The 23,794-nt window shown below is 45.3% G+C and overlaps 1 protein-coding gene across 3 annotated transcripts; it reads left to right on the top strand.

Annotated features, from left to right (window-relative positions):
- Positions 1-365: 365 nt before the first annotated feature.
- Positions 366-23,495, top strand: SKIC8 (SKI8 subunit of superkiller complex). 3 transcript variants are annotated; one of them, XM_083476016.1, is made up of 11 exons: positions 366-940; positions 1,634-1,679; positions 1,764-1,791; positions 3,653-3,758; positions 4,364-4,536; positions 8,525-8,673; positions 14,801-14,894; positions 15,128-15,221; positions 19,727-19,819; positions 22,633-22,711; positions 23,233-23,495. In XM_083476016.1, the coding sequence occupies exons 2-11, from the start codon at positions 1,668-1,670 to the stop codon at positions 23,320-23,322; spliced, it is 918 nt and encodes a 305-aa protein (XP_083332142.1). In that variant the 5' UTR covers positions 366-940; positions 1,634-1,667; the 3' UTR covers positions 23,323-23,495. The 3 variants fall into 3 exon arrangements, with proteins under 3 accessions (XP_083332142.1, XP_083332143.1, XP_083332144.1); XM_083476017.1 differs by having other exon boundaries at positions 727-940; positions 1,764-1,855; XM_083476018.1 differs by having other exon boundaries at positions 738-940; positions 1,769-1,791.
- The last annotated feature ends 299 nt before the right edge of the window (positions 23,496-23,794 follow it).

Here is a 23,794-nt window from a genome sequence, read left to right as displayed (position 1 = left end):
TCTTCCCAGCACTCATACAAGCAGCAACAGCAGATATGAATTGATTTGTTAATAAGACAATACTTATGCCTTCAGGAAATCACAGCAACTGACATTAAGGGCAGATCACAACTGTACATTTAATGCACACCCAACAAACAGTTAAGCCATATGATCCCCACCCCCAATAACCCTGAGAACTGTCTTTGGTTAAGGGAGCTGAGATTTGTAGCTCTGAGACTTTCTCCAAAGAATCCTGGGATGGTTCCCTCGGCAGCTTTGTGGGCTTTTTAGCACGAGGGCTGCAGAAACACCACCCTTGGCAAACTACAGTTCCCAGCATTCATTTTTGGGAGGGGTGGGGGGGCATGCACGAGAAGTGTGTGAAGCTACAGAACATGCAGTGTTTGGAAATAAAGTAGGACGCTTGTCCCCCAAACCTTTTCAGCTTAGCGGTTGCGCAGAAAAGAAAGGAAAAGAGTGGCTGATGGTTGGAGTTTTGGAAGTTCCCAGGAAGGCAATGAAACGAAAGGAGCGTGAAAACCACGTTTGATGGTCTTAGCAAAGTCAGTGCAAAAGGATATGGGACGCGTGAGGCCCCCGTATTCCTTTTTGTGTTTGCAGAAGCGCGCTGCCTGTTTGGCGACCCAGCGTGGCGACAGAGCCCCCCCGCGCCCCGGGGCGCCACCAGCCCGACGCCCTCGCCGCAGCCACAAGGGGCAGCAGCGAGCGGAAAGCGCAAAGGACGCCGCCCGGCAAACGGCCTCCTGCCCTCCAGGTGGCGGCAGAGAAGCCTCTCTCGGGGCCTGAAAGGACTTCCCCGCCCTCCTCCACGACCTCCTGGCGGAGAGCGGCGCGTCATCGTCTGCGTCACCAGGAGGCGCCGGAAGTGCTGCGGGGAGCCTTGGAGACGGGCTGAACTATCGCTGTATCCGTCGAGACAAAGATCTCTGAATTAGAGGCGAGCATTGCGTGGGGAAGGCGAGGGAGGGGGCGGCCCTGGGGGGGGCGGGGTTTACTAGGCCGCGTTTCCATAGCGACATCCCTTTCGCCTCCCTCGGGGGCTCCCTCTGCAGAGCGAGGAAGGGGGTCTCTCCCCCCCCCCAGGGTGGGCCTCTTGCCCGGGGAGGCGCTGGATGCGGCCGCCCTTGCGCTGCTGCCTCGGGCGCCTTGGGGCAAACTTGGGGCCATTGGCTGGGATGGGAAGCCGAGGGGAAAGGCCTCCCCTTCCGCCACCTCGGGGAGAGGGCGACCTCGGCTGCTATTTTTATATTTCTTTGGACTCACCTTTTTTCCATGACAGGAACTCCAGGCGGCTTACAGATTAAGTAGAAACAGCTGAAAATAAAGAGGGGTGGGTTGGAAGAGCCATTAAAAAGCAATTAAACAATAAAATTGAAGCTATCTATCTCTCTATCTGATATATGAGAACATACAGATCATTATAGTAAAAACATCGCAGCACTAACCTTTTAGGACTTGGAAATCATGACCTAGTGAATTTATGGCAGAGGTGAAATTAGAACATGTAGCTTGTTTTCTTGCGCTCTACATTGTTTATTTTATTGCTTTCCTTGTAACTTGATCTTACACACATTTATTTCTTCACTGGGAATGTTTCTACCTTGGTTTGACTACCCCTTTCCTTCCCCAGACCAATTCTGTGTGGCCTCAGTTTGTATGAAGAAATGACTACGCAAGTAAGTGTATCAGAGCCACAACTTTTAATTTTATGATTTAAAATTTATTACTTTATAACAGGGATATTCCTTTTTCTCCCCTAGTACAGTATTCTCTTCAAGCAAGAACAAGGTGAGGAAATAATCCTACTTTGTCCCTGATTAACAAAAGCTGGCAAATTGAATGTATGAGAAAGGTATAGACTTTTAACATAAGTTATGAATTCCATCTTAACTGTTCAAAGAAAGAAAGAAAAAAAGAATTTATGAAAGAAATGTTCTATTTGTCGTGATTTCTGGTATGTTTGAAATATGAAGACACAAAATTAAGGATCAGAAAAGGGAAAAGTGTGAAAAATGAATCCAATTTGTGGCGGCAGAATCCAGAATGCAGCAGCCAGACTGGTGACTGGGAACGGCTGCCGAGACCATATAGCACCGGTCTTGAAAGACCTACATTGGCTCCCAGTACGTTTCCGAGCACAATTCAAAGTGTTGGTGCTGACCTTTAAAGCCCTAAACGGCCTCGGTCCAGTATACCTGAAGGAGCGTCTCCACCTCCATTGTTTTACCCGGACACTGAGGTCCAGCACAGAGGGCCTTCTGGCGGTTCCCTCATTGCGAGAAGCCAAGTTACAGGCAACCAGGCAGAGGGCCTTCTCAGTAGTGGCGTCCTCCCTGTGGAACGCCCTCCCACCAGATGTCAAAGAGAACAACAACTACCAGACTTTTAGAAGACATCTGAAGGCAGCCCTGTTTAGGGAAGCTTTTAATGTTTGATGTATTTTAATATTCTTTTGGAAGCCGCCCAGAGTGGCTGGGGAAACCCAGCCAGATGGGCGGGGTATAAATAAATTATTATTATTATTATTATTATTATTATTATATCCAGCTGTCATAATTTCTGATACCATAGGGATAGGGTACCTTTGGCCCATCACATGTTCTTGGGCTCCAATTCCCTTCAGTCCCAGTCAGCATGGTCACTGGTCAGGATGATGGGATTTGTAGTCTCTAGGTTGGAGAAGTTATGTACAGTCTTGAGAAGAGACAAACAGGGTGGTGGGAGAGACATCCTAACACTCTTCAAATGGCTTCCTAAATAAAAGCTGGCAAAGGCTTAAACTCTGCTGTTCAAGAGGACATGATTAGATCTAATGGGCTTAAATTGCAGGAGAGTAGATTTTGGTTGTACCGTTCTTGAGAACGAGCAGTTTGACAATGGAACCAGTTTCCTAGAGCAATGATAGTGTGTCAGACCTAGTCACTTTGGATATAATCATCAACCTTTATTACAGTCCAGAGACTCAACAAATCCTTACAAGGCAATACACAATTCATACAGCCTACCTCCAAGTTAAACAGCATTTTGTTCAGAATATAGGGATCATTGGTTCTTGCAACCACCGAAAAAAACTTTGCCACTGCTAATGTTCTAGCGTTTGTCTGGTCTTCCAATAGGAACCTGATATAGTAAGCCTCTGATTTTCCCAGGAAAGGTACCAGCAAGGGTAATATCAGTTCAGCCCTGGCTTGCTCGTATTTTGCACAGTGCAACAAAATATGTTTTATGGAATTGATGTCTTGAGCACACGAGCAAAGTCTGTCCTGGTAGGGAACTCCTCTCAACCTGCCATCCAACACTGCAGAAGGAAAGACGTTTAGTCTGGCTTTGGTGAAAAGCCTTCGATAATTTGGTACTATCAGGTTTTTAATGTAAGATGTTAACTTAAAGACACTTTGGATATGGAGCCAGACTTTCTGTTACTCCATCCACCCCTACCCCACCTCACTAGCTGAGTAAAACAAAGGAGAAATATATCTAATTCTAAAATTGTGTCCAGAGTGGACTAATGGATATTAGGGCAGAATTGATACTATCTGTGACACCTTGCTGTTATCCAGTAAAACTTAAGATAACCACAGCTGTTAAACTGCATTCCTTTTTGGAATCATCTTGCATTCATCTTTCAATCAGTTATTTTCTTTCCCAGCACATGACGACGCCATCTGGTCAGTGGCCTGGGGGAAGAATAGAAACGATGGCTCAGAAACAGTCATCTCAGGCTCTTTGGATGACATGGTGAAAGTCTGGAAATGGTGAGTTCCAAAAAAGAAAGAAAGAAAAAGAATTGGTTAAACTGAATTCTCGAGAAGCCAGGAGCATGATGTAAACATGTGCTGGTCTGTTTGGCATCATAGCTAGTTGCTGCTGATATAACTTCTGTGAACTTGTCTAATCCTTTTTCTTTTAGCTCTGATATAATTTGGTTTCCTGTGTATACACGCTGTAGTTCAACACAAATTCAGATTTGATTTTTAAGCTGTGCTTTGATTTACCCAAGCAAGCCTTGCAAAAAATTGTTTTCATTGTGCTGTTAGTAACTTGTGGTTTTGAAAGTGTTGACAGTGGGTTTCAGACAAGGGTGTTTCCTTCCTGGAAATGCCAGGGATTGAATGTGGGATCCTTGCCACTGAGCTAAGGCCTTTCCCATTGACTTTCTTGGGACTTCTATGTGCATAATTATTTCATCTCCTTTTCATGTGGAAGACTGAAATTTGGGGAGGGCAATGGATTGTGAAAACCAAAATTAATATGGAAATGGAAAAATATGCAGAACAGAATTTCAGAATGTGGTGATAGGTGTGCCATATGAAGAAACATGTATTGTTTTTAAATTTTAGTTTCCTTTTATTTTGCAAAGGAATGGAGAGAAGCTGGATCTCAAGTGGACATTAGAAGGTCATCAGCTGGGTGTAGTTTCGGTGGATATTAGTCACACGGGTACCATTGCTGCGTCAAGTTCTTTAGATGCTCACATTCGTATTTGGGATTTAGACACTGGCAAACAGATCAAGTCAATAGATGCTGGACCTGGTAAAGTTCAAAAGTTCTCTGACTACTAAGCATATACGGTTCAAGGGCTGCAAGTGTTCTAATGAGTAGTTAATATTTATTTTTACCATACTGTTTCTAGTATTTGTGTTATGAAATTTATATGAGAGTTATACATTGCTCTGAACCCTTTGAGAGGAAGGTAATTAATAGGTTATTGATTTATTGTTGATATTTAATTTAAAACATTAACTAAAGCTTTATGTATGTATTTGCTATTTTTATAAAAGAGGACCTTGTGGCGGATTACAAGGTGAACATATCATCATCAAACCTTTTGTTGGCATCACATACAAACATCCATAACATAACAGTACAGTTACCACTTCCCCCATGGCACAAAACATTTACCAAAAAAAAAAAAAAAAGGAGAGGCAGAGCAGACTATTGTCACATCTCTAGGTCTCCAGGGAGATCAGTCGTCTGCAATGTGTTTCAACAACAGAATACCAGATAAAGATATTTGGCCACTAACTTGGTGAGCTCCTGGTCATTCCCCAATAGTAGAAAGTGTATGACCACTGACTCTGGTTTCTATTTGGGGATGCAGAGTTGCTCTAGGAATTGCTGGTGGAGATCAGCATATAGTTTACATTTAAGAACCATATAAGTAAGAGTTTCCACCAGGTGGTCATCACATGGGCAGATTCTACCTCACTCCACCTTGTCCGAGAACGTTTCTCCAAAGGAGGTTTGATGGGTTTGAGTTGAACCTGGCCAGCGAAAATGCCCTTCTTTCTTGAGGGTTAAACAAAAATTTGAGATAGTTGTGGTTAGTTTCATGTGCCCAAGAAAGTAAAGAGGGGAGCATGTTTTTTGTGCTGCAACTGTTAGATCTGGCTTTCCTTGTCCCACAACCTAGCCTTGGCAGATGGTGGGGACATTGAACGCAGAAGTTCCATTGACAGCCCAAGTTGCTGTACCTTTGTGTTAAACTGTTGTAGCCTGGGGAAAGAAAGGGATCTAGCAACACTTCACTAAGGAGAGGATCTTTATCTGTTGTGAGGCAGATGTTTAACCAGCATAGAAGAAATCTCGTCCAGGCAACAGTCTCTACCTTGTGTTGACCTCCCTCTAGACACAAGGCTGCATAGGGTACACAGCGTGGGACAGCAAAAATCTTAAAAAGGAAAGCTGCCTGCACTTGTTCAACCATCTGGGTAAACCCCAGCAGCCAGATTGGAATTCCATAGAGCAATTGAGCTATAATTTTGGTGTTGAAGACCTTAAGGGTCATATGTTCCATAAAAATCTAGTCACAACTAACTGCAGTCATATGCATGCTGACTGTAGTTCATCACATTAAACTCTTCAGGACTGACTTCTGAATAACTTGACACAGGATCAGGCTGTGGATCCCATAGAAGTCAATGGGGAGTTAGTAATTTGTTCCATTAGGAAGTAGAGCTCTGCATGTTTGCTCAGATGGTTTGTTCATTGGGACAGTTCCAAGGTGACTGAGCTGGTGATGATTCAGTAAGGGGCCCCAGTTTTAACCTTGTCACTGTGATGAAGTTCACTAGCTGAATTTCAGGTAAGCCACTTCTTCTCAGCTTCTTTTTCTCCATCTTCAGAATGGAGGATAGTAATCCTGACTAGTGATGTGAGGTGAGAATATTCTCCGGAGAATATTATCGAGAATGAGAATACAGTGGTACCTCGGGTTACAGACGCTTCAGGTTAAAGACGCTTCAGGTTACAGACTCCACTAACCCAGAAATATTACCTTGGGTTAAGAACTTTGCTTCAGGATGAGAACAGAAATCATGCTGCGGCGGCAGCGGGAGGCCCCATTAGCTAAAGTGGTGCTTCAGGTTAAGAACGGACCTCTGGAATGAATTAAGTACTTAACCCAAGGTACCACTGTATTCTCTGCTAGAAAATTCTCTGGAGAATATTCTCCTCAAATTATAAATTTGAATGTAAGAATGTAAGAAATGTGGGTTTACAACCCACATTTAAAAAATCTAGTAAATAGTCAAGCCAGTGTAAGTAATGAATAATGATTTTTTTGATCCAGTTACATTACTGGGTATTGTGTCATTCACCACTGGCAGTTCTGAAATGTGAGCATTTTTTATTTATTTTTTAGTTTTAAAAATGCTATTCATTTAATCTGATGTGCATTTTAATTCGCATGCATTTCAACTACATGTAATAGCCTTTTTTCTATTTTGGTGTGACCTTATTCTTAACAATTCTGTATCCTTGGCCATACAGTGTTATTTTTTTTACAGAAAGTAGCTTTAATGCTTTATACACTTAAAAGTACCTAGGCTTATACAATTATGTGTAACAGCATGTGAGGTGGCTTTGATTTAAACAGTTGGTGTTTCTATATTTTTATTTAGTGTCAGTAACTGGTTTTTGCAGTGCCATTCAATGGTACAAGGTGCCATTTACCAGGGATTGACATACTGAAATATATTATCATTTTTATATGTATTCATATAGTTTTGTTTATCAAGCTGTGTTTTAGTCACCAAAACAGTAATTAAGTGTTAGAGCTATTAGAAGCACAAGATAGCCTATTACTGAATTTACTTCTAGCAAACCTTAACATGTCAATTGGATTTTTTGACTAGTCCTGTAACATATACAATACGTGTTCTAATGGAAGAATAAAATATGATTTAACTACTGAGTTTCCTTATACCAAACCTTAACATGACCATTACTGGTGCCATCACCTTAGAATGGTTTAACTTTAATTATAATGAATATTCTATTTTAAATGAAAATTCTCTAATATTCTCATTAATCAAGAATATTCTCGAGAATATTCTCCAAAAGATTATTCTCAAGAATTTAGCATCACTAATCCTGACTCACTTTATTGGATTGTTTGTAAGGATTACAAGATCCATCTGGTATGCAGGCTGAGACCCTACCTGCCTGTGGACTGTCTTGCCAGAGTGGTGCATGCTCTAGTTATCTCCTGCTTGGACTACTACAAATGTGCTCTACGTGGGGCTACCTTTGAAGGTGACTCGGAAACTGCAATTAATCCAGAATGTGGCTAGACTGCAGCGAGACTGGTGGCTGGGAGTGGCCAACAAGACCACATAACACTGGTCCTGAAAGACCTACATTGGTTCCCAGTCGTTTCCGAGCAGAATTCAAAGTGTTGGTGCTGACCTTTAAAGCTCTAAATGGCCTTGGTCCTGTATCCCTGTCTCCTTCTGCCCGGACACTGAGGTCCAGCTCCCAGGGCCTTCTGGTGGTTCCCGCCTTGCAAGAAGTGAGGTTATAGGAAACCAGGCAGAGGGCCTTCTTGGTAGTGGCGCCGGTCCTGTGGAACGCCCTCCTGTCAGATGTCAAGAAAGTGAGCAACTACAGTGGTACCTCTAGTTGCGTTCACCTCTGGATACGAATCCTAGGGTTACGCACGTGGCAAACCCGGAAGTATTCCCAGGTTTCGCCATGTGCACATGCACAGAGCAGGCACCTCCGGTTGTGAAAACCTCAGGATCCAACTGGAGCTCCGGAACGCATCCTGTCCGCAACTGGAGGTACCACTGTATCTTACTTTTAAAAGGCATCTGAAGGCAGCTGTATTTAAGGAAGTTTTTAATGTTTAATGCTGTATTGTATTTTTAATATTCAGTTGGGAGCTGCCCACAGTGACTGGAGAAACCCAGCCAGATGGGCAGGGTATAAATAATAATAATATTTATATTATTATATAAATAATAATAAGTTGTTGTTGTTAAATAATTAATATAAATCATTTTGAATGATTCAAACCATTACACAGATATCATCTTCAACATCATCACCAGGATATTGAGCACAATAGCATGTGAACGATGATAATGGCTTGCAATGGGATGCACCTTCTAATATCTGCTTTCATGCACAGCTAGTCATACATCAGCATTGCTGTGCACTTATAAGGACAGTTCAATCAGTGTTGGATATTTAATCTGGAGTTTAGAGCATTAACTTTTCCCCCCTCCTCCTCTCACAGTGGATGCCTGGTCACTCGCTTTTTCGCCTGACTCCCAGTATGTTGCAACAGGAAGCCACATAGGGAAAGTGAACATTTTTGGTGTCGAGACTGGAAAAAAAGAATATTCCTTGGATACAAGAGGCAAATTCATCCTGAGTATTGCATATGTAAGAATCCTGTCTGTTAATTGGCCTTTGGTGCAATCTCTTTTACTATTTCCACCACTTGCTAATTTGTCCTGAATGCCCTGTGTTTTGCTAGCATTTAAAAAGTGGTGCCAAGGGAGAGATGACCAGGCCCCCGACCTCCGCTGTGCTAGGCCATTAATGGTTTCAAAATGCTGATCAATAAGTGCTGCTTAAGAAGATTTTCAAATCCAGCACCTCTTACTCCGTTTTCTTCTTCCCAAAGCTGTGTGTGCAAATCTAAACCAGATAAAATGCTATGCTTTCACACTATATGGGGCCCACAGTAGGAAAATTGTATGGGTGCCCAGAGACATTAAAACACAGGCCCAGATAAATTGAATGTGACAAGAATATAACTGTGTACTTGTCAACAATCAGTGTTTGTTTTTTCATGTGATTTATAGGTGTGTCCCCACTAGCTGATCCTAGAATATGTTCTGGTGGGGCGCCTTTGTCTTGCCAGCCAGTCGTTGCCCACCAAAGGCTCTAAGCTGGCCAAGGCTGTTTCCCCCAATTCCTGATTCAAGGGCCTTGCACGGAACCCCAACTGAAACAGAAGTGGGGGGGAACCTTCCTTTTAACAGCACTTTGTACATTATGTCATTTTGATGACGTGATTGGCGTGTGGGCAGCCCAGTGAGGCTGATCTTGATAAGGATCTGGCCCATACCGCCAAAAAGGTTCACCACCCTTGTGATATAGTCTGAAATCAGCAGTTGGCACATTTTATGCCCCGGACCAATTGGTGCACTTGATTATGGATTAGGGATCCACCTCTGGGTTTTCTTGCAGGAAAATCAGAGCCTTGTTGAAGTGAGACTGATATCCTCTGGTGGAGTGTAGACCAGTACTGCAAAGCATCTAGTGCTCTGCAGACTTGCCTAATGCTGCCAAACTAGCCCCAAGCAGGATGATTTGTAAGAGACCTGCAATGTCAACCTGCAGCTTGAAGCCTTTCCCATCACTGGATCTGCTTGATATACCCACAGGCATATTTAATCTTCGTGCAGAGAGGGCTGCCTTTCTCATCTTTGTCCCAGAAAAAAATTGGCTGATGTTGGCGAGGCTTAGGTATAGCTGACTTTTTCTGGGTTCCACAACCTCTGGTCTGAATTCCTGTTGCTGGGGAGAGTGCTGCTGCTCTCGGGCTTCCCATAGGCACCTGATGGGCCATTGTCAGAACAAGATGCTGGACTTGATTACACTGTGGCCTGATGCAACTGTGCTCTTTTGACGTAATGTTCTTATAACGTGACCACAGTAATCAAGGCATTGGTGACTTCAAGGTTGGATTACTGCAAAGAACTCGGGGCGGGGGGTCCTTGCCATTGGTTTGAATACTGCAGTTGTTGAGAGCAGCATATTATAGCTCAAGATTTTTACTGGGTGCCAGTTTGTTACTCAGACAAGTTCAAGGTTTACTCTTATTACATAAAGCTGTTGAGAACTTCAGACCAGTTTACATGAAATATCACCTTACCCCTTACATGCGTACTTGACCACTTTGATCTGTGGAACTTGCACTTTCACAAAATGCCACATAATGTTCATTCCTCATCTGTTTGGACTCATCCAGTCTATGCTTTGGAGCAACCTTCCTAACATTAACACAGGCAGGCATCTTTTCTATGCTGTTCTAGATGCTTTCAAAAAACTTTTTATTTCAACTTAGAATCATAGAATCATAGAGTTGGAAGAGACCACAAGGGCCATCGAGTCCAACCCCCTGCCAAGCAGGAAACACCATCAGAGCACTCCTGACATATGGTTGTCAAGCCTCTGCTTAAAGACCTCCAAAGGAGGAGACTCCACCACACTCCTTGGCAGCAAATTCCACTGTCAAACAGCTCTTACTGTCAGGAAGTTCTTCCTAATGTTTAGGTGGAATCTTCTTTCTTGTAGTTTGGATCCATTGCTCCGTGTACGCTTCTCTGGACCAGCAGAAAACAACCTTTCTCCCGCCTCTATGTGACATCCTTTTATATATTTGAACATGGCTATCATATCACCCCTTAACCTCCTCTTCTCCAGGCTAAACATGCCCAGCTCCCTTAACCGTTCCTCATAAGGCATCGTTTCCAGGCCTTTGACCATTTTGGTTGCCCTCCTCTGGACACGTTCCAGTTTGTCAGTGTCCTTCTTGAATTGTGGTGCCCAGAACTGGACACAGTACTCCAGGTGAGGTCTGACCAGAGCAGAATACAGTGGCACTATTACTTCCCTTGATCTAGATGCTCTACTCCTATTGATGCAGCCCAGAATTGCATTGGCTTTTTTAGCTGCCGCGTTACACTGTTGGCTCATGTCAAGTTTGTGGTCAACCAAGACTCCTAGATCCTTTTCACATGTACTGCTCTCAAGCCAGGTGTCCCCCATCTTGTATTTGTGCCTCTCATTTTTTTTGCCCAAGTGCAATACTTTACATTTCTCCCTGTTAAAGTTCATCTTGTTTGTTTTGGCCCAGTTCTCTAATCTGTCAAGGTCGTTTTGAAGTGTGATCCTGTCCTCTGGGGTGTTAGGCACCCCTCCCAGTTTGGTGTCATCTGCAAATTTGATCAGGATGCCCTTGAGTCCATCATCCAAGTCGTTGATAAAGATGTTGAATAAGACCGGGCCCAAGACAGAACCCTGTGGCACCCCACTAGTCACTCTTCTCCAGGATGAAGAGGAACCATTGATGAGCACCTTTTGGGTTCGGTCAGTCAGCCAGTTACAAATCCACTGAGTGGTAGCATAGTCAAGACCGCATTTTACCAGCTTCTTTACAAGAATATCATGAGGCACCTTGTCAAATGCCTTGCTGAAATCAAGGTAGGCTATATCCACTGCGTTCCCTTCATCTACCAGGCTTGTAATTCTGTCAAAAAACGAGATCAGGTTAGTCTGACATGACTTATTTTTCAGAAATCCATGCTGACTATTGGTGATCACAGCATTCCTTTCTAGGTGCTCACAGACTGTTTGCTTAATGATCTGCTCCAGAATCTTCCCTGGTATTGATGTCAGACTGACTGGACGGTAATTATTTGGGTCCTCTCTTTCCCCCTTTTTGAAAATAGGGACAACATTTGCCCTCCTCCAGTCTGCCGGGACTTCGCCTGTTCTCCAGGAATTCTCAAAGATGACTGCCAGTGGTTCTGAGATCACATCTGCCAGTTCTTTTAATACTCTTGGATGCAGTTCATCTGGCCCTGGAGACTTGAATACATCTAAACTAGCCAAGTATTCTTATACTATCTCCTTAGTTATTCTGGGCTGTGTTTCCTTTGCTGAATCATTTGCTCCAAATTCTTCAGGTCGGGCATTGTTTTCTTTATCGGAGAAGACTGAGGCAAAGAAGGCATTGAGGAGTTCAGCCCTTTCTGTGTCCCCTGTTTGCATTTCACCATCTTCTCCTCTGAGTGACCCCACTGTTTCTTTGTTCTTCCTTTTGCTACGAACATACCCATAAAAGCCTTTTTTGTTGCTTTTAACCTCTCTAGCAAGCCTGAGTTCATTCTGTGCTTTAGCTTTTCTGACTTTGTGTCTACACGTGCTGGCTATTTGTTTGAATTCCTCTTTGGTGGTTCCCCCCCTTTTCCATTTTTTGTACACATCCTTTTTTAATCTTAACTCAGTTAAAAGTTCTTTAGATAGCCACCCTGGCTTCTTTAGGCACCTTCCATGTTTCCGTCTCATTGGTATTGCCTGACGTTGTGCTTTTACTATCTCCCTCTTAACAAACTCCCAGCCATCATGAACTCCCTTATCTTTTAGTATTACTGTCCATGGGATCTCACCCAGCACTTCCCTAAGTTTTATGAAGTCGGCTTTCTTAAAGTCAAGAAATTGAGTCCTAGTATGCTTGGCTGCTCCTTTCCGCTGTATAGTAAACTTCAGAAGAGCATGATCACTCGCGCCTAATGATCCTTCCACTTCTACCCCACTAACCAGGTCATCAAGATTGGTTAGGACCAGATCTAAAATGGCTGTTCCTCTTGTTGCTTCTCCCACTTTCTGGACAATGAAGTTGTCTGCAAGGCCAGTGAGGAATCTGTTTGACCTTATGCTCTTGGCTGAGTTTGACATCCAACAAATATTCGGGTAATTGAAGTCCCCCATTACTACTATCTCCCTTCCTTTTGCATGCTTGGCCATCTGTTCCAGGAAGGCATCATCTATGTCCTCCGTTTGGCTTGGGGATCTATAGTAAACTCCCACAATGAGGTCACTGTTATTCTTCTCTCCCTTAATTTTGACCCAAATGCTCTCACTTTGGCTTTGAGGTTCTAAATCTTGGATCTCTTCACAGGTATACACATCCCTGACATATAACGCCACTCCTCCTCCTTTCTTGTCTGGTCTGTTTCTCTGAAATAGATTGTATCCCCCCATTATTACATTCCAATCGTGGGACTTATCCCACCAGGTTTCAGTGATGCCTATTATGTCATATTTAGTTTGCTGTACCAAGAGCTCAAGCTCATCTTGTTTATTTCCCATGCGTTGCGCATTAGTGTACAGACATTGAAGTCCATTAATCATTCCCCCATGTCTCTTATTTAAGGATTTTTTCCTCCCACCACTAGGTCTGCGTGCTGTTTGCTCCATTTGGTCTATGACATTTGGATGATCATCTTCATCAATTGATAGACTCCTACCTTCAGGAGCACTGTCTCCCTCCCCCACATTAGTTAGTTTAAAGCTCTCCTGATGAGGTTTCTGAGATTTTTGGCAAAAACATTTCTCCCAACCGTTGTTAGGTGCAGCCCATCGCTTGCCAGAAGTCCATCTTCAAGAACCTGCGGTCCGTGATCTAAGAATCCAAACCGTTCCTGTTTACACCATTTGCGAAGCCAGCTGTTCACTTCCACTATTTTTCCCTCTCTCCCTGGGCCACGTCGTTCAACTGGGAGGACAGATGAGATGACAATTTGTGCATTTAATTGCTTCAATTTCCTGCCCAGAGCCTCGTAGTCTCTTTTGATCTTCTGGAGGCTATTGCTTGCAGTGTCATTGGTTCCCACATGAACCAAGAGGAAGGGGTATTTGTCAGTGGGTTTTATGATTCCTTGCAGTCGTTCAGTTACATCTTGGATCTTAGCCCCGGGGAGACAGCACACGTCCCGAGACATCTTGTCAGGCCCACAGATCACTGCTTCTGTTCCCCTCAGTAGGGAATCCCCTATCACCACTACACGCCTCCTCTTAGGTTTGGTCGGGGTTCTTCCGTGAGCTGTCCGTTCCAAGGTCGCCTGCACATTCCCTGAGGACTGACTTTGCTCAAATGGAGTCTGTTCTTCGTCTTCCATGCTAGGGGAGAGGACTTCAAAGCGATTGTGTATTTCTAAACAATCAGAGCGAACCCTGGGCCTCCTACTTCTTTGAGTCACGTTTCTCCATATATCTGGCACCTGTGTTGGTGAACTAGCCTCCTTCTGAGGGGTGTCCCCTGTCTCCTCCCTGGTGGAGACGGTGTTCTCTGTTGCTTCCAAGAAGAGCTCCAGCTCTCTAATTCTTTGGAGCGTAGCTACACGTTCCTCCAGTTGCTGGACTTTGTCTTCTAAGAGGGCAATCAACATACAATTGCTGCAGGTAAAGCTGCCTGCAACCTTTGGCAAGATGGCAAACATTGCGCAGGAACCGTAGGCGACTGCAGCTGTTCCCTCACCCTCCATCTTGAAAACGTGTTGTTGGGGGTGGCTACAGTGGTCCTCCATCTTAAAAAGCGTGAAGACAGGACAAATAACCCCCCCCCCCAAATACCTAGGTCTCCCCCAACAAATGTTTGAGACTAGCTCCCCTAAATCTAAAAGATGGATCAAACTGCAAGCTCTGATAAGCTCCTCCCACAGCTAATCACCTGACTCAACAGAAACCCTGCCCCCTCTGCCCTTTTCACAGGGAGAGCAGCTAATCATCCACAAATAAACACACACACAAGAAAACCCTTTTGCTCCTCCTTCAGCTGCTGCCCTGCAAGCTCTGGGGCAGCGGTGGTTGTTTTGATTAGGTGGTCTGTAAATTTCTCTAAATAGAATATGTTTTCCCTTTATGCCTGCTTGCACTTGGGGATGGAGGAAGATAGCATTTTTTTAAAAAATAACAAATTCTCTGTTATTTGCAGAGCCCGGATGGAAAATATCTTGCCAGTGGAGCTATAGATGGAATTATCAATATCTTTGATATTGCGACTGGAAAACTTCTTCACACGTTGGAAGGTAAGGCTTGGAATGCTTGCAGCAGATTGCTCTCCATCTCTGGGAAGTGGTCTGAAGCCTGTGCTTTGCTTTCTTCCCTCGTTTTCAGGTTCCCAGCAGAGCTTCTCCTGCCCATGCTTCCAGAAACAGTTCAGGAAAGGAGCTGGTCAAACAGGGTTGCAGGGGTGGGGGCAGTACAAGATGTGATATCTTCAGGCCTTCATGGATGAAAGTGGGATTCTTTTATATTTCAGGGCACGCTATGCCAATCCGTTCCTTGACATTCTCCCCAGACTCCCAATTACTTGTCACAGCTTCAGATGATGGCTACATCAAGATTTATGACGTGTAAGTGCTAATCCTTCTCTGTCCAGAGCATGGCAGTGTCTCTCAAAACTGATTCGGTGGTAATGTAATGGTAAAATCTTCCCTTTTGGAGATAAAAAAGTCAATTTTCCCTTGACTCTTGTACACCTTTCTACCTCCTTGTATCTCCTCTTAACTGCTCCTCAGTTTCCCAAACCAACAGGAAGTTTCCAAACTTGCCAGGATGTATGTTGATAGCATGTCCTTCAGAGGTTGTTGGACTCCAATTCCTGTGTCAGCGCCAGCCTGCAAGGCCAATGGTCAGGACCGGTGGGAGTTGTAATCCAACAACATCTGGAAGGCACCAGGATGAGGAAGGCTGTCTGAATCACTTACGTCAGTGACAAACTTTGGCTTTCATAGAAAAGAGCAAACAGCCCCAGAAGACAACCCTAATCTAGTGTTAGCAGTTTCTTACAGTGGCCAACAGAGTTAGAAACTCAGATATACACACTAGGCATCACATGGCACCTTAAGCCTAGGTTATGGTCACAACAATGGTGGTGACAACAACAGTGGTCACAACAGTGGTGGTTCCCCACCTTTTTGCTGCTGTTTTGATTCCTTTGGGTTATTCCAGGTGTCTTTTGTGGCCTTTTAAACAATGGAAGCAATTAACCATTCTAAAAAGAAAGCATCAAAAATAAAATGAGCACCCCAGACCATACCTTTGTGTTTTGGGCAAATAAATCCAGAGTAACTACCATTTCCTGATTCTGTTCTAACCAACAACACCACTTATTACAGCCTACACAACTGATGGCAGAGAGGCCCAATGCATGCATGTGCATGTGCATGTATTGCTTGCTAGCTTTTTAATCCAATGGATTCACAAGTTAGTTTACAATTGAGACAAACAATTATAAGTGAGCCAGAACATCATCAGAAAAACTACCAAATAAAACAAGTATCAGTAGAATCGATATGGAAGCGGGCCATTCTTCAGATTGTTAGATGGCAATGGCAAGGAAATCTGCATGCTTCCCATGGCCTCCTCCACTAAAGAAAGGCTGTGTTAAATTTTCACCTACAAAGCTGGCCAGGCCAAATTTAGGGTGCAGAAAAGTCAAAAAGAAAGAAAAACGAAATAGGCCATCACCATGATAGGGCAGGTTTGGTGGCCTAGATTTGAAAGAAAATGGGAAGGATCTTACAAGAGTTGGGGAGATGAGGGGAAAAAGGGGCCATTGCATTTTAAGATAAAGGAGGAAGGAAGGAGGAGAGCAGAATGGAGCCTGCAGAGACAGGATTCAAACACAGAACACTGTCCCTTTAGAAGGGGTCTGGGTGGTCAGAAGGGAAGAAATGGGGGAAATATCCAGACAATGAAAAGGAGAATGATCCGGTGGGGCGGGGGGAGGAAGTGGTCATGAGAAAGCTGGGATTCCTCCCCAAAGGCAGAAACGGTGGGGTGGTGAGTGGGCAAGATAAACTGCAGGAGGCAGTAGAGTGAACATGGTATACTTTAAAACATACACAACCCCTAGCTGGCCAGGCAGCACTGACCCTGGAGGAGACGCTACCTTCATGTGTTCACTCCAGCCTTAACAGTCACACACGGCTTCAGCCATTCAAGCACAGGCAACCCATGCATGTTTTACTTTGGAAGAAGCCCCATGGAGTTCTGTTGCAAGTAGAAGACAAACACCAGATCAGGGATGGAAACAACCCTTTTCTCCAAATGGCACACACATGCATACCTCTTCTCCCACCCTCCCTCTGCCGTCAGAGAGATCTCAGGCCCTGTCCCTCCTCCCACAGTGGTGGCTCCTTCCCTCCCAGCGCTCAGACAGGCTCTCTGAAGTGCAGATTTAATCCTGAATAAAAGCCTCCCCTATGGCACCCTCCCACCCTTGCTTGTTCTTTCTCAGCCTCCTGTGTCTGGTGGAGAAACACAGTCAAATGCAGCAGCAGGCAGCCGCCTTCTCTCTAGAGAGCCAGTGTGGTGTAGTGGTTAAGAGCGGTAGTCTCGTAATCTGGGGAACCGGGTTCGCATCGCCGCTCCTCCACATGCAGCTGCTGAGTGACCTTGGGTCAGTCACACTTCTCTGAAGTCTCTCAGCCCCACTCACCTCACAGAGTGTTTGTTGTGGGGGAGGAAGGGAAAGGAGAATGTTGGCTGATTTGAGACTCCTTGGGGTAGTGATAAAGCAGGATATCAAATCCAAACTCCTTCTCTTCTTCTTCTTTCTCATGTCTTTCTAATGTAGGGTGGCATTAGCATTCACGTGTGCAAGTAGATCCAAGTGGCAGCCAGCAACAGGCAACAGCCTCTTAGAAGCGCCAGTAATTTACCGTATTTTTCGTCCCATAGGACGCTCCGCCCCATAGGACGCACCTAGGTTTTTTGGGGGGAAATAAAGGAAAAAAAATTTCCCTTTATTTCCTCCCCAAAAGCAGGTCGGGGAAACCGAACCAGGTCGAGGAACAGCGGGATGGCGGCGCTGCGCCTCCCTGCTGTCCCCCAAGCTTGTGGGGCTGGCCCATGTCTGCCCAGCGCGAGGGGCACTCTGCTTCAGGGCGCCCTGCCCGCCGGACAGCAGGCTGCTATTCGCAGCGTGGGGAGCCCTGCGGGGAACTCCTGCAGGGCTGCCCACGCTGCGGATGTCTGTCCGGCACGCGGGGCGCTCTGCTTCAGGGCGCCCTGCCTGCCGGACAGCAGGCTGCTATTCGCAGCGTGGGGAGCCCTGCGGGGAACTCCTGCAGGGCTGCCCACGCTGCGGATGTCTGCCCGGCGCACGGGGCGCCCTGCCCGCCGGACAGCAGGCTGCTATTCGCAGCGTGGGGAGCCCTGCGGGGAACTCCAGCAGGGCTCCCCACGCTGCGGATGTCTGCCAGGCGCACGGGGCGCTCTGCTTCAGGGCGCCCTGCCCGTCGGACAGCAGGCTGCGATCCGCAGCGTAGGGAGCCCTGCGGGGAACTCCTGCAAGGCTCCCCACGCTGCGGATGTCTGCCCGGCGCGCGGGGCGCTCTGCTTCAGCGGGGCGCTCTGCTATCCGCAGCCTAGACATCCCTGCGGGACCTCCCGCAGGGCTGCCTAGGCTGCGGATGTGTTCCCGAAGCGCCGGGCGCTCTGCTTTCAGGGCACCCGACGCTCCGGGAAGCAAACTGCTATCCGCAGCCTAGACATCCCTGCGGGACCTCCCGCAGGGCTGCCTAGGCTGCTGATGTCTTCCTGAAGCCTGGAGAGCGAGAGGGGTCGGTGCACACCGACCCCTCTCGCTCTCCAAGCTTCAGAGAAAGCCTGCATTCGCCCCATAGGATGCACCCAGATTTCCCCTTCATTTTTGGAGGGGAAAAAGTGTGTCCTATAGGGCGAAAAATACGGTAAATTAGTTGCAATACACGGCGACAAGACATAAGAAATTCCTCACAATCAGCCCATTCTCTGTTACAGGAGGTGCCTGGTGCCCAGTTAGTTTCAAACACTGGTGGCCACTCAAGATGCCTTTGGGTATCCTGCAAGAGCGGCCTTCTATGTCTGAATCATAGAATCATAGAGTTGGAAGAGACCACAAGGGCCATCGAGTCCAACCCCCTGGAAACAGCAGGAAACACCATCAGAGCACTCCTGACATATGGTTGTCAAGCCTCTGCTTAAAGACCTCCAAAGAAGGAGACTCCACCACACTCCTTGGCAGCAAATTCCACTGTCAAACAGCTCTTACTGTCAGGAAGTTCTTCCTAATGTTTAGGTGGAATCTTCTTTCTTGTAATGTGGAAGTTCTATTTGGTTGACATGTCTAATAGCTACAAAAAACCTCTTTTTCCTTGGATTTTTGTTCCCACCCGGCCATCAGCCCCTAGGAAGCTGCCTTTATACCAGGTGGTATTGGTTCATCGAGCCCATTTTCCCCCTGGACCACCATAAAAATATTTACCTTCATCCATTTGGCTTCTGCAAAGAAGCATCTTTTGATGTTGTTTGCCCATTTCCTTTGGAAGACGAAGGTTGTAATTAATGTGACTGATAAAGGCAGCCTTCCCCAGCCTCTTGCCCTCCAGCGGCTGTTGAACCCCATCTCCCATAAGCCCCAGGCTGCATGGCAACTAGTTAGAGATGATGGGGGTTGGAGCCAGACATCTGGAGGGCACCAGGTTGGGGAAGGTTGAATTAAGGGATAAGTCATATCCTGCTAAGTCATATCCTGTTGGTTGTGTTTCCATGAAGTGTGAACCCTTTCACATGGCAGGAAATATGGGATGCAGTCTAGCACATACGTTTTATTCTTTCGGAATGCTAATGTCTTGGACCTTGAATGAAGAATGTGGTAAAACGGACCCATCACTCCCAGGTAGCTGAGAATTGCAAGGAAGATTCATGAGAAGCAACCGTTTTGTCACACTTGTCCACAATTGCTCCAACTTTTCATTGAGAATCCTCTGATAAACATCTGAAGAAACTCAGAAGTTCCCTGGAATATTATTTTGAAGAGCCTGTTGTTAGGGTGTATTTCTAAATTGGAGCCTGTTTTTGAATTCTGCAGGCAGCATGCGAACCTGGCAGGCACCCTGAGCGGGCACGCATCTTGGGTGCTAAATGTAGCGTTTTGTCCTGACGACACCCATTTCGTTTCTAGGTATGTAGAATGTTGACATGACCTGATTTGGTTAGGTTATGTGTTACATGTTCATCTTGCACTTTCTTCATGGAACTCTAGAAAGGAGTATGTCACTGGTGGGTTCATTGTTGAGCAGCACTTAGCCTAATTTCATGTGGGTAGCAAGGAGAGGGGGAAATGGAGGGGAAAGGAGGTGGTGCAGAGAGAGAGAAGTGGTGACCCACACTGGGCTTTGACCTTTCCACGCCTGTTGCTTGTATGTGGCCTCCAGCAGAGGGAATGGTTGCCTGCTGCAGGCCTATGCTGGGTTTACTCTCTTCTGCCTCCCCCCAAGCCATTCTTTTTAAATCACTAATTTTATAAGGGGCAAGACTACAAACACATAGCACATGAGAGGAATCCCCAGAATTACAACAGAGGTAAGTAGAGCACCCTTGTAAAGCAGGCTAGGCTGAGATAGACTCTGGTCCCTCCTCATCTGGTGAACTTCAAGGCTCACTGTGGATTTGAACTTGCCCCCTGAACCTATGACATTACAGCATCACCGTTCATTTATGTGGATGGGATGTGGAGAGGAAGGCCTGTTTATAAATGGAGCTTCATAGAGTAAAATTCACATAGTTGTAAAACTGAGTGCATGATTTTCTTAATTGGGCAGAACTAAGAATTAGCAGCCTTATTTTCAAAAGGTGCCAAGTAACTGTAGGATTGTATTCAACTAACTTATACTGATAGACTCCTTAAAAATTATGGACCTAAGTCATGGCCAGTTAATTACAATCATAGGTCTACTATTGAGTAAAAGTTAGTTGAATACAACCTATGCAACTGCTTCCCCTATTTTTAAGATGAGTTTTTCACAAATGAATATACTGTATTTGGGGGGGGGGGTTGCCCAGAGTTGTTCAGCTTTTTTGGGGCGGGGGGTTGCCAACAATCGCTCCCCCGCCTGACCAACACTCCCAATTGCCAGCAGCCACCAATCACCCACCCAATCACCGCTGACAATCTCCTACTCGCACCTGCAACCAATTGCCCATCCCCCCTCTGCCCTATCTGTGTTTAAGACGACCCACTAAAAAAACATCATCTTCTACATGGAAAAATATGTGTTGGCGTTAAAAAGTCTGGTTAAGTGTGTATTGGGATAAATGACAAAGAATTCCTAAGGAAAAATTCTCAAATGGGGTCTGCTGCCCAGAGAAACGTGTATGAGGCATTCCGTTTCTTTACCTTGCTGATCCTGCTCTACTGAGTGTGGGTTTGCTCTACTCCGCTGCAATGTACTTCAGTGTGTGGCTTTCCCCATAAACAGCAAGGTGTTAGCAGCATGCCTAAGCTCTTGCCCTTGTTCTCCTGGGTTTGTTTATGTGAGTGGAAGATAACTGTTGGTGTCATCTTCAAGCATGGCAAAATGAGGGGCATCTATTGCAGGGGTATGAGCCGTGCAGAATTTTTCTGACAGCTGCATTGAGCCACACTTGTCTTGCGGGGTTGTGCAGGACAAAGGAATTGCCTTACGCTGACTCACACCATTGATCTATCTTAGCTTAGGGTTCCCTACACTGACTGGCAGCCCTTTCTGCAAGTGCTGGGGACTGACGTCAGATGCCGCACCACTGAGCAAGGTTCTGCATTAGACACAGTTGCAAGCTGTGGGCTCACTTTCTTGCATGTTGTTTGGTAAATGGATAGCTGCCGGTCATCAAGTGTACAGCGAGTGGAATGTGTGAACTGCATTTTGCTGTGGTGAAGGAACATGGATGCTTGAACTTTTAGCTGCCTTGTTGGGTCAGGCCAGTGAGTTCTGCAAGTTTGGTCTCGGTTGGAACCTAAATGCACTGCAGTCTTTAATCTTGTATTGCTAAGGTCAGTTAGTTACTCTTTACTCATCTGCTTAGTTTTTGTGGTGCTGTGGTGTAAACCACTGAGCCTTGGGCTTGCCTCGGCAGTTCAGATCCCCACAACAGGGTGAGCTCCCGTTGTTCGGTCCCTGCTCCTGCCAACCTAGCAGTTCAAAAGCACGTCAAAGTGCAAGTAGATAAATAGGTACTGCTCCGGTGGGAAGGTAAACAGCGTTTCTGTGCACTGCTGTGGTTTCACCAGAAGTGACTTAGTCATGCTGGCCACATGACCCAGAAAAACTGTCTGCAGACAAATGTCGGCTCCCTCGGCCAGTAAAGCGAGATGAGTGCCACAACCCCAGAGTCATCCGCTACTGGACCTAACTGTCAGGGGTCCTTTATCTTTATGTAGCATGGCAGCATCTGCTTTGTGCTGTCTTGCACAACACATGGACTGAACATTATGCATGGCAAATAAACACTTAGGGAAACAAAAACAATTCTAATGCCAGTCTTCAGATTTTCTGCAGAGTCCCTGCTCCAAGCCTCTTCTTTAGTATGCTACACTCTTAAAAGAGGGCCTTTTCTGCATCCGCTCAAGGGACACGTCTGGTGCCAACACTAGCACCTTTTTCAATACCAGGGGAAGACCTTTTTGCCCAGACAATTCAGATGGTGGTTTTGTTTTTGCTTGATCTGTTCTGCTTTTCTTTGGGGTTGGAGGTGTTAGTCACACTTTTGTACACCAGGCCTGGAACTTTTCAATGAAATGTCCTAAATAAACATGACAAAATAGTGAGTACCGTGGCTTCAGGATAGATGAAGTGAGAGATGTGACTTGCAATTTTTTAATTCCCCAAAGAGGGAAGGGCGAGCTCAGGGTTGGAGGCTCACACCAGTGGACTGCACAAATGGTGATGATTTCAGGAAGCAGAGGTGGGTTGGTATTAACAGGGAACAAAATTGTTGATCATTGTTCTTTTCCAGTTCATCAGACAAAACTGTGAAAGTGTGGGATGTACCTTCCAAGACCTGTGCTCATACCTTCTTTGATCATCAAGATCAGGTATATAGAACTTTGTGGCTGTCGGTTGTAGCTTGCCTCTGTGCAAAGTGCTGGTAACGGGGGTGTGAGAGACTGAAAGTACAATCCCATTGGCCTGCCTTTTTAGCAGAATGAGTGTGCTTTTGCTGGCAGAGGGGCCATAGCGTGGTGGCAGTATATGCCTGGCATGCAAAGAATGCAGGTCCAATGCTTGGCATCTCCACATCAAGGAGCAAGCGATGGGTAAGCTCTGCCTCAGACTATGAGTTGCTGCTACCCAATATGAGGCACCTTCTTGTGTTTCAGTTTTACGATTGTCACTGTTTGACTCCTATCAGCCATAGTCAGGCACAGTGGAGTTGCAGCCCAACATCTGAGGGCCCATTGGGTTGGTTTTCTCTTGTGCAGTGGGCGGTACACAGCATATATAAATTACCTTTAAAGAAAAGGACTTGTGATCATTATAATTTTTTAAATGTCTGTTATAAGCTATTGCCTAACTCTATGCAATCAATCTTAACAGATTTTTGGTTTGTTCACAGGTCTGGGGAGTGCAATACAACGGAAATGGTTCTAAAATTGTATCAGTTGGTGATGATCAAGAAATCCATATTTATGACTGTCCAATTTAAATGTACCTAAATCAATTTGGGTTCCTTTTGAAAGCTGTGGAACTTTCAAAAGGTGTCAAGAAAACCTTTAGATTTTGACAAATGCAAATAATCAATATATATCTAAGTTTGTATGAATTTTGCTATTTATGTTTATAAATGTATTTGTTACTTTAAATTACTTAATTTGCCAACTGGGCTACTGGAGTATCATTTCCCCATTAGACATTTTTTCTGTTTTTGGGGTGGCAGTGCTTGTCATGGACGGCACAGGTGTGACTACAAAGAAGAATAAAGGCTGTGCATGTGCTCAGGGGAGCCCTGCAATTTGCAAATATATGCAATATACAAAGAGTTTCTTTCCAGCAGGGGGCACCCAAGCATAAAAAAATCAGAAAAAGATGCTGCTTGCATGCAAGTTCTTAAGCTTTTAGCTGGTGAATTTCTATTGTATGTCCTAGCTCCCTAAGCCAAGAAAGCATTTAGTTCCCAT

Source organism: Podarcis liolepis (genome assembly GCF_965112155.1).
Source record: "Podarcis liolepis genome assembly, chromosome: 14".
In the NCBI taxonomy this organism is placed as follows: domain Eukaryota; kingdom Metazoa; phylum Chordata; class Lepidosauria; order Squamata; family Lacertidae; genus Podarcis; species Podarcis liolepis.
Note: the sequence above shows the minus strand (reverse complement) of the source record. Positions and strands in the feature narration are given on the sequence as shown.

Bases quoted from the DNA above. Each gene is read 5' to 3' on its own strand.
- SKIC8 (XM_083476016.1), top strand. The intron at 4,537-8,524 runs GTAAAGTTCAAA...CTCCTCTCACAG, and splicing joins GTCAATAGATGCTGGACCTG to TGGATGCCTGGTCACTCGCT. The intron at 14,895-15,127 runs GTAAGGCTTGGA...TTTATATTTCAG, and splicing joins ACTTCTTCACACGTTGGAAG to GGCACGCTATGCCAATCCGT.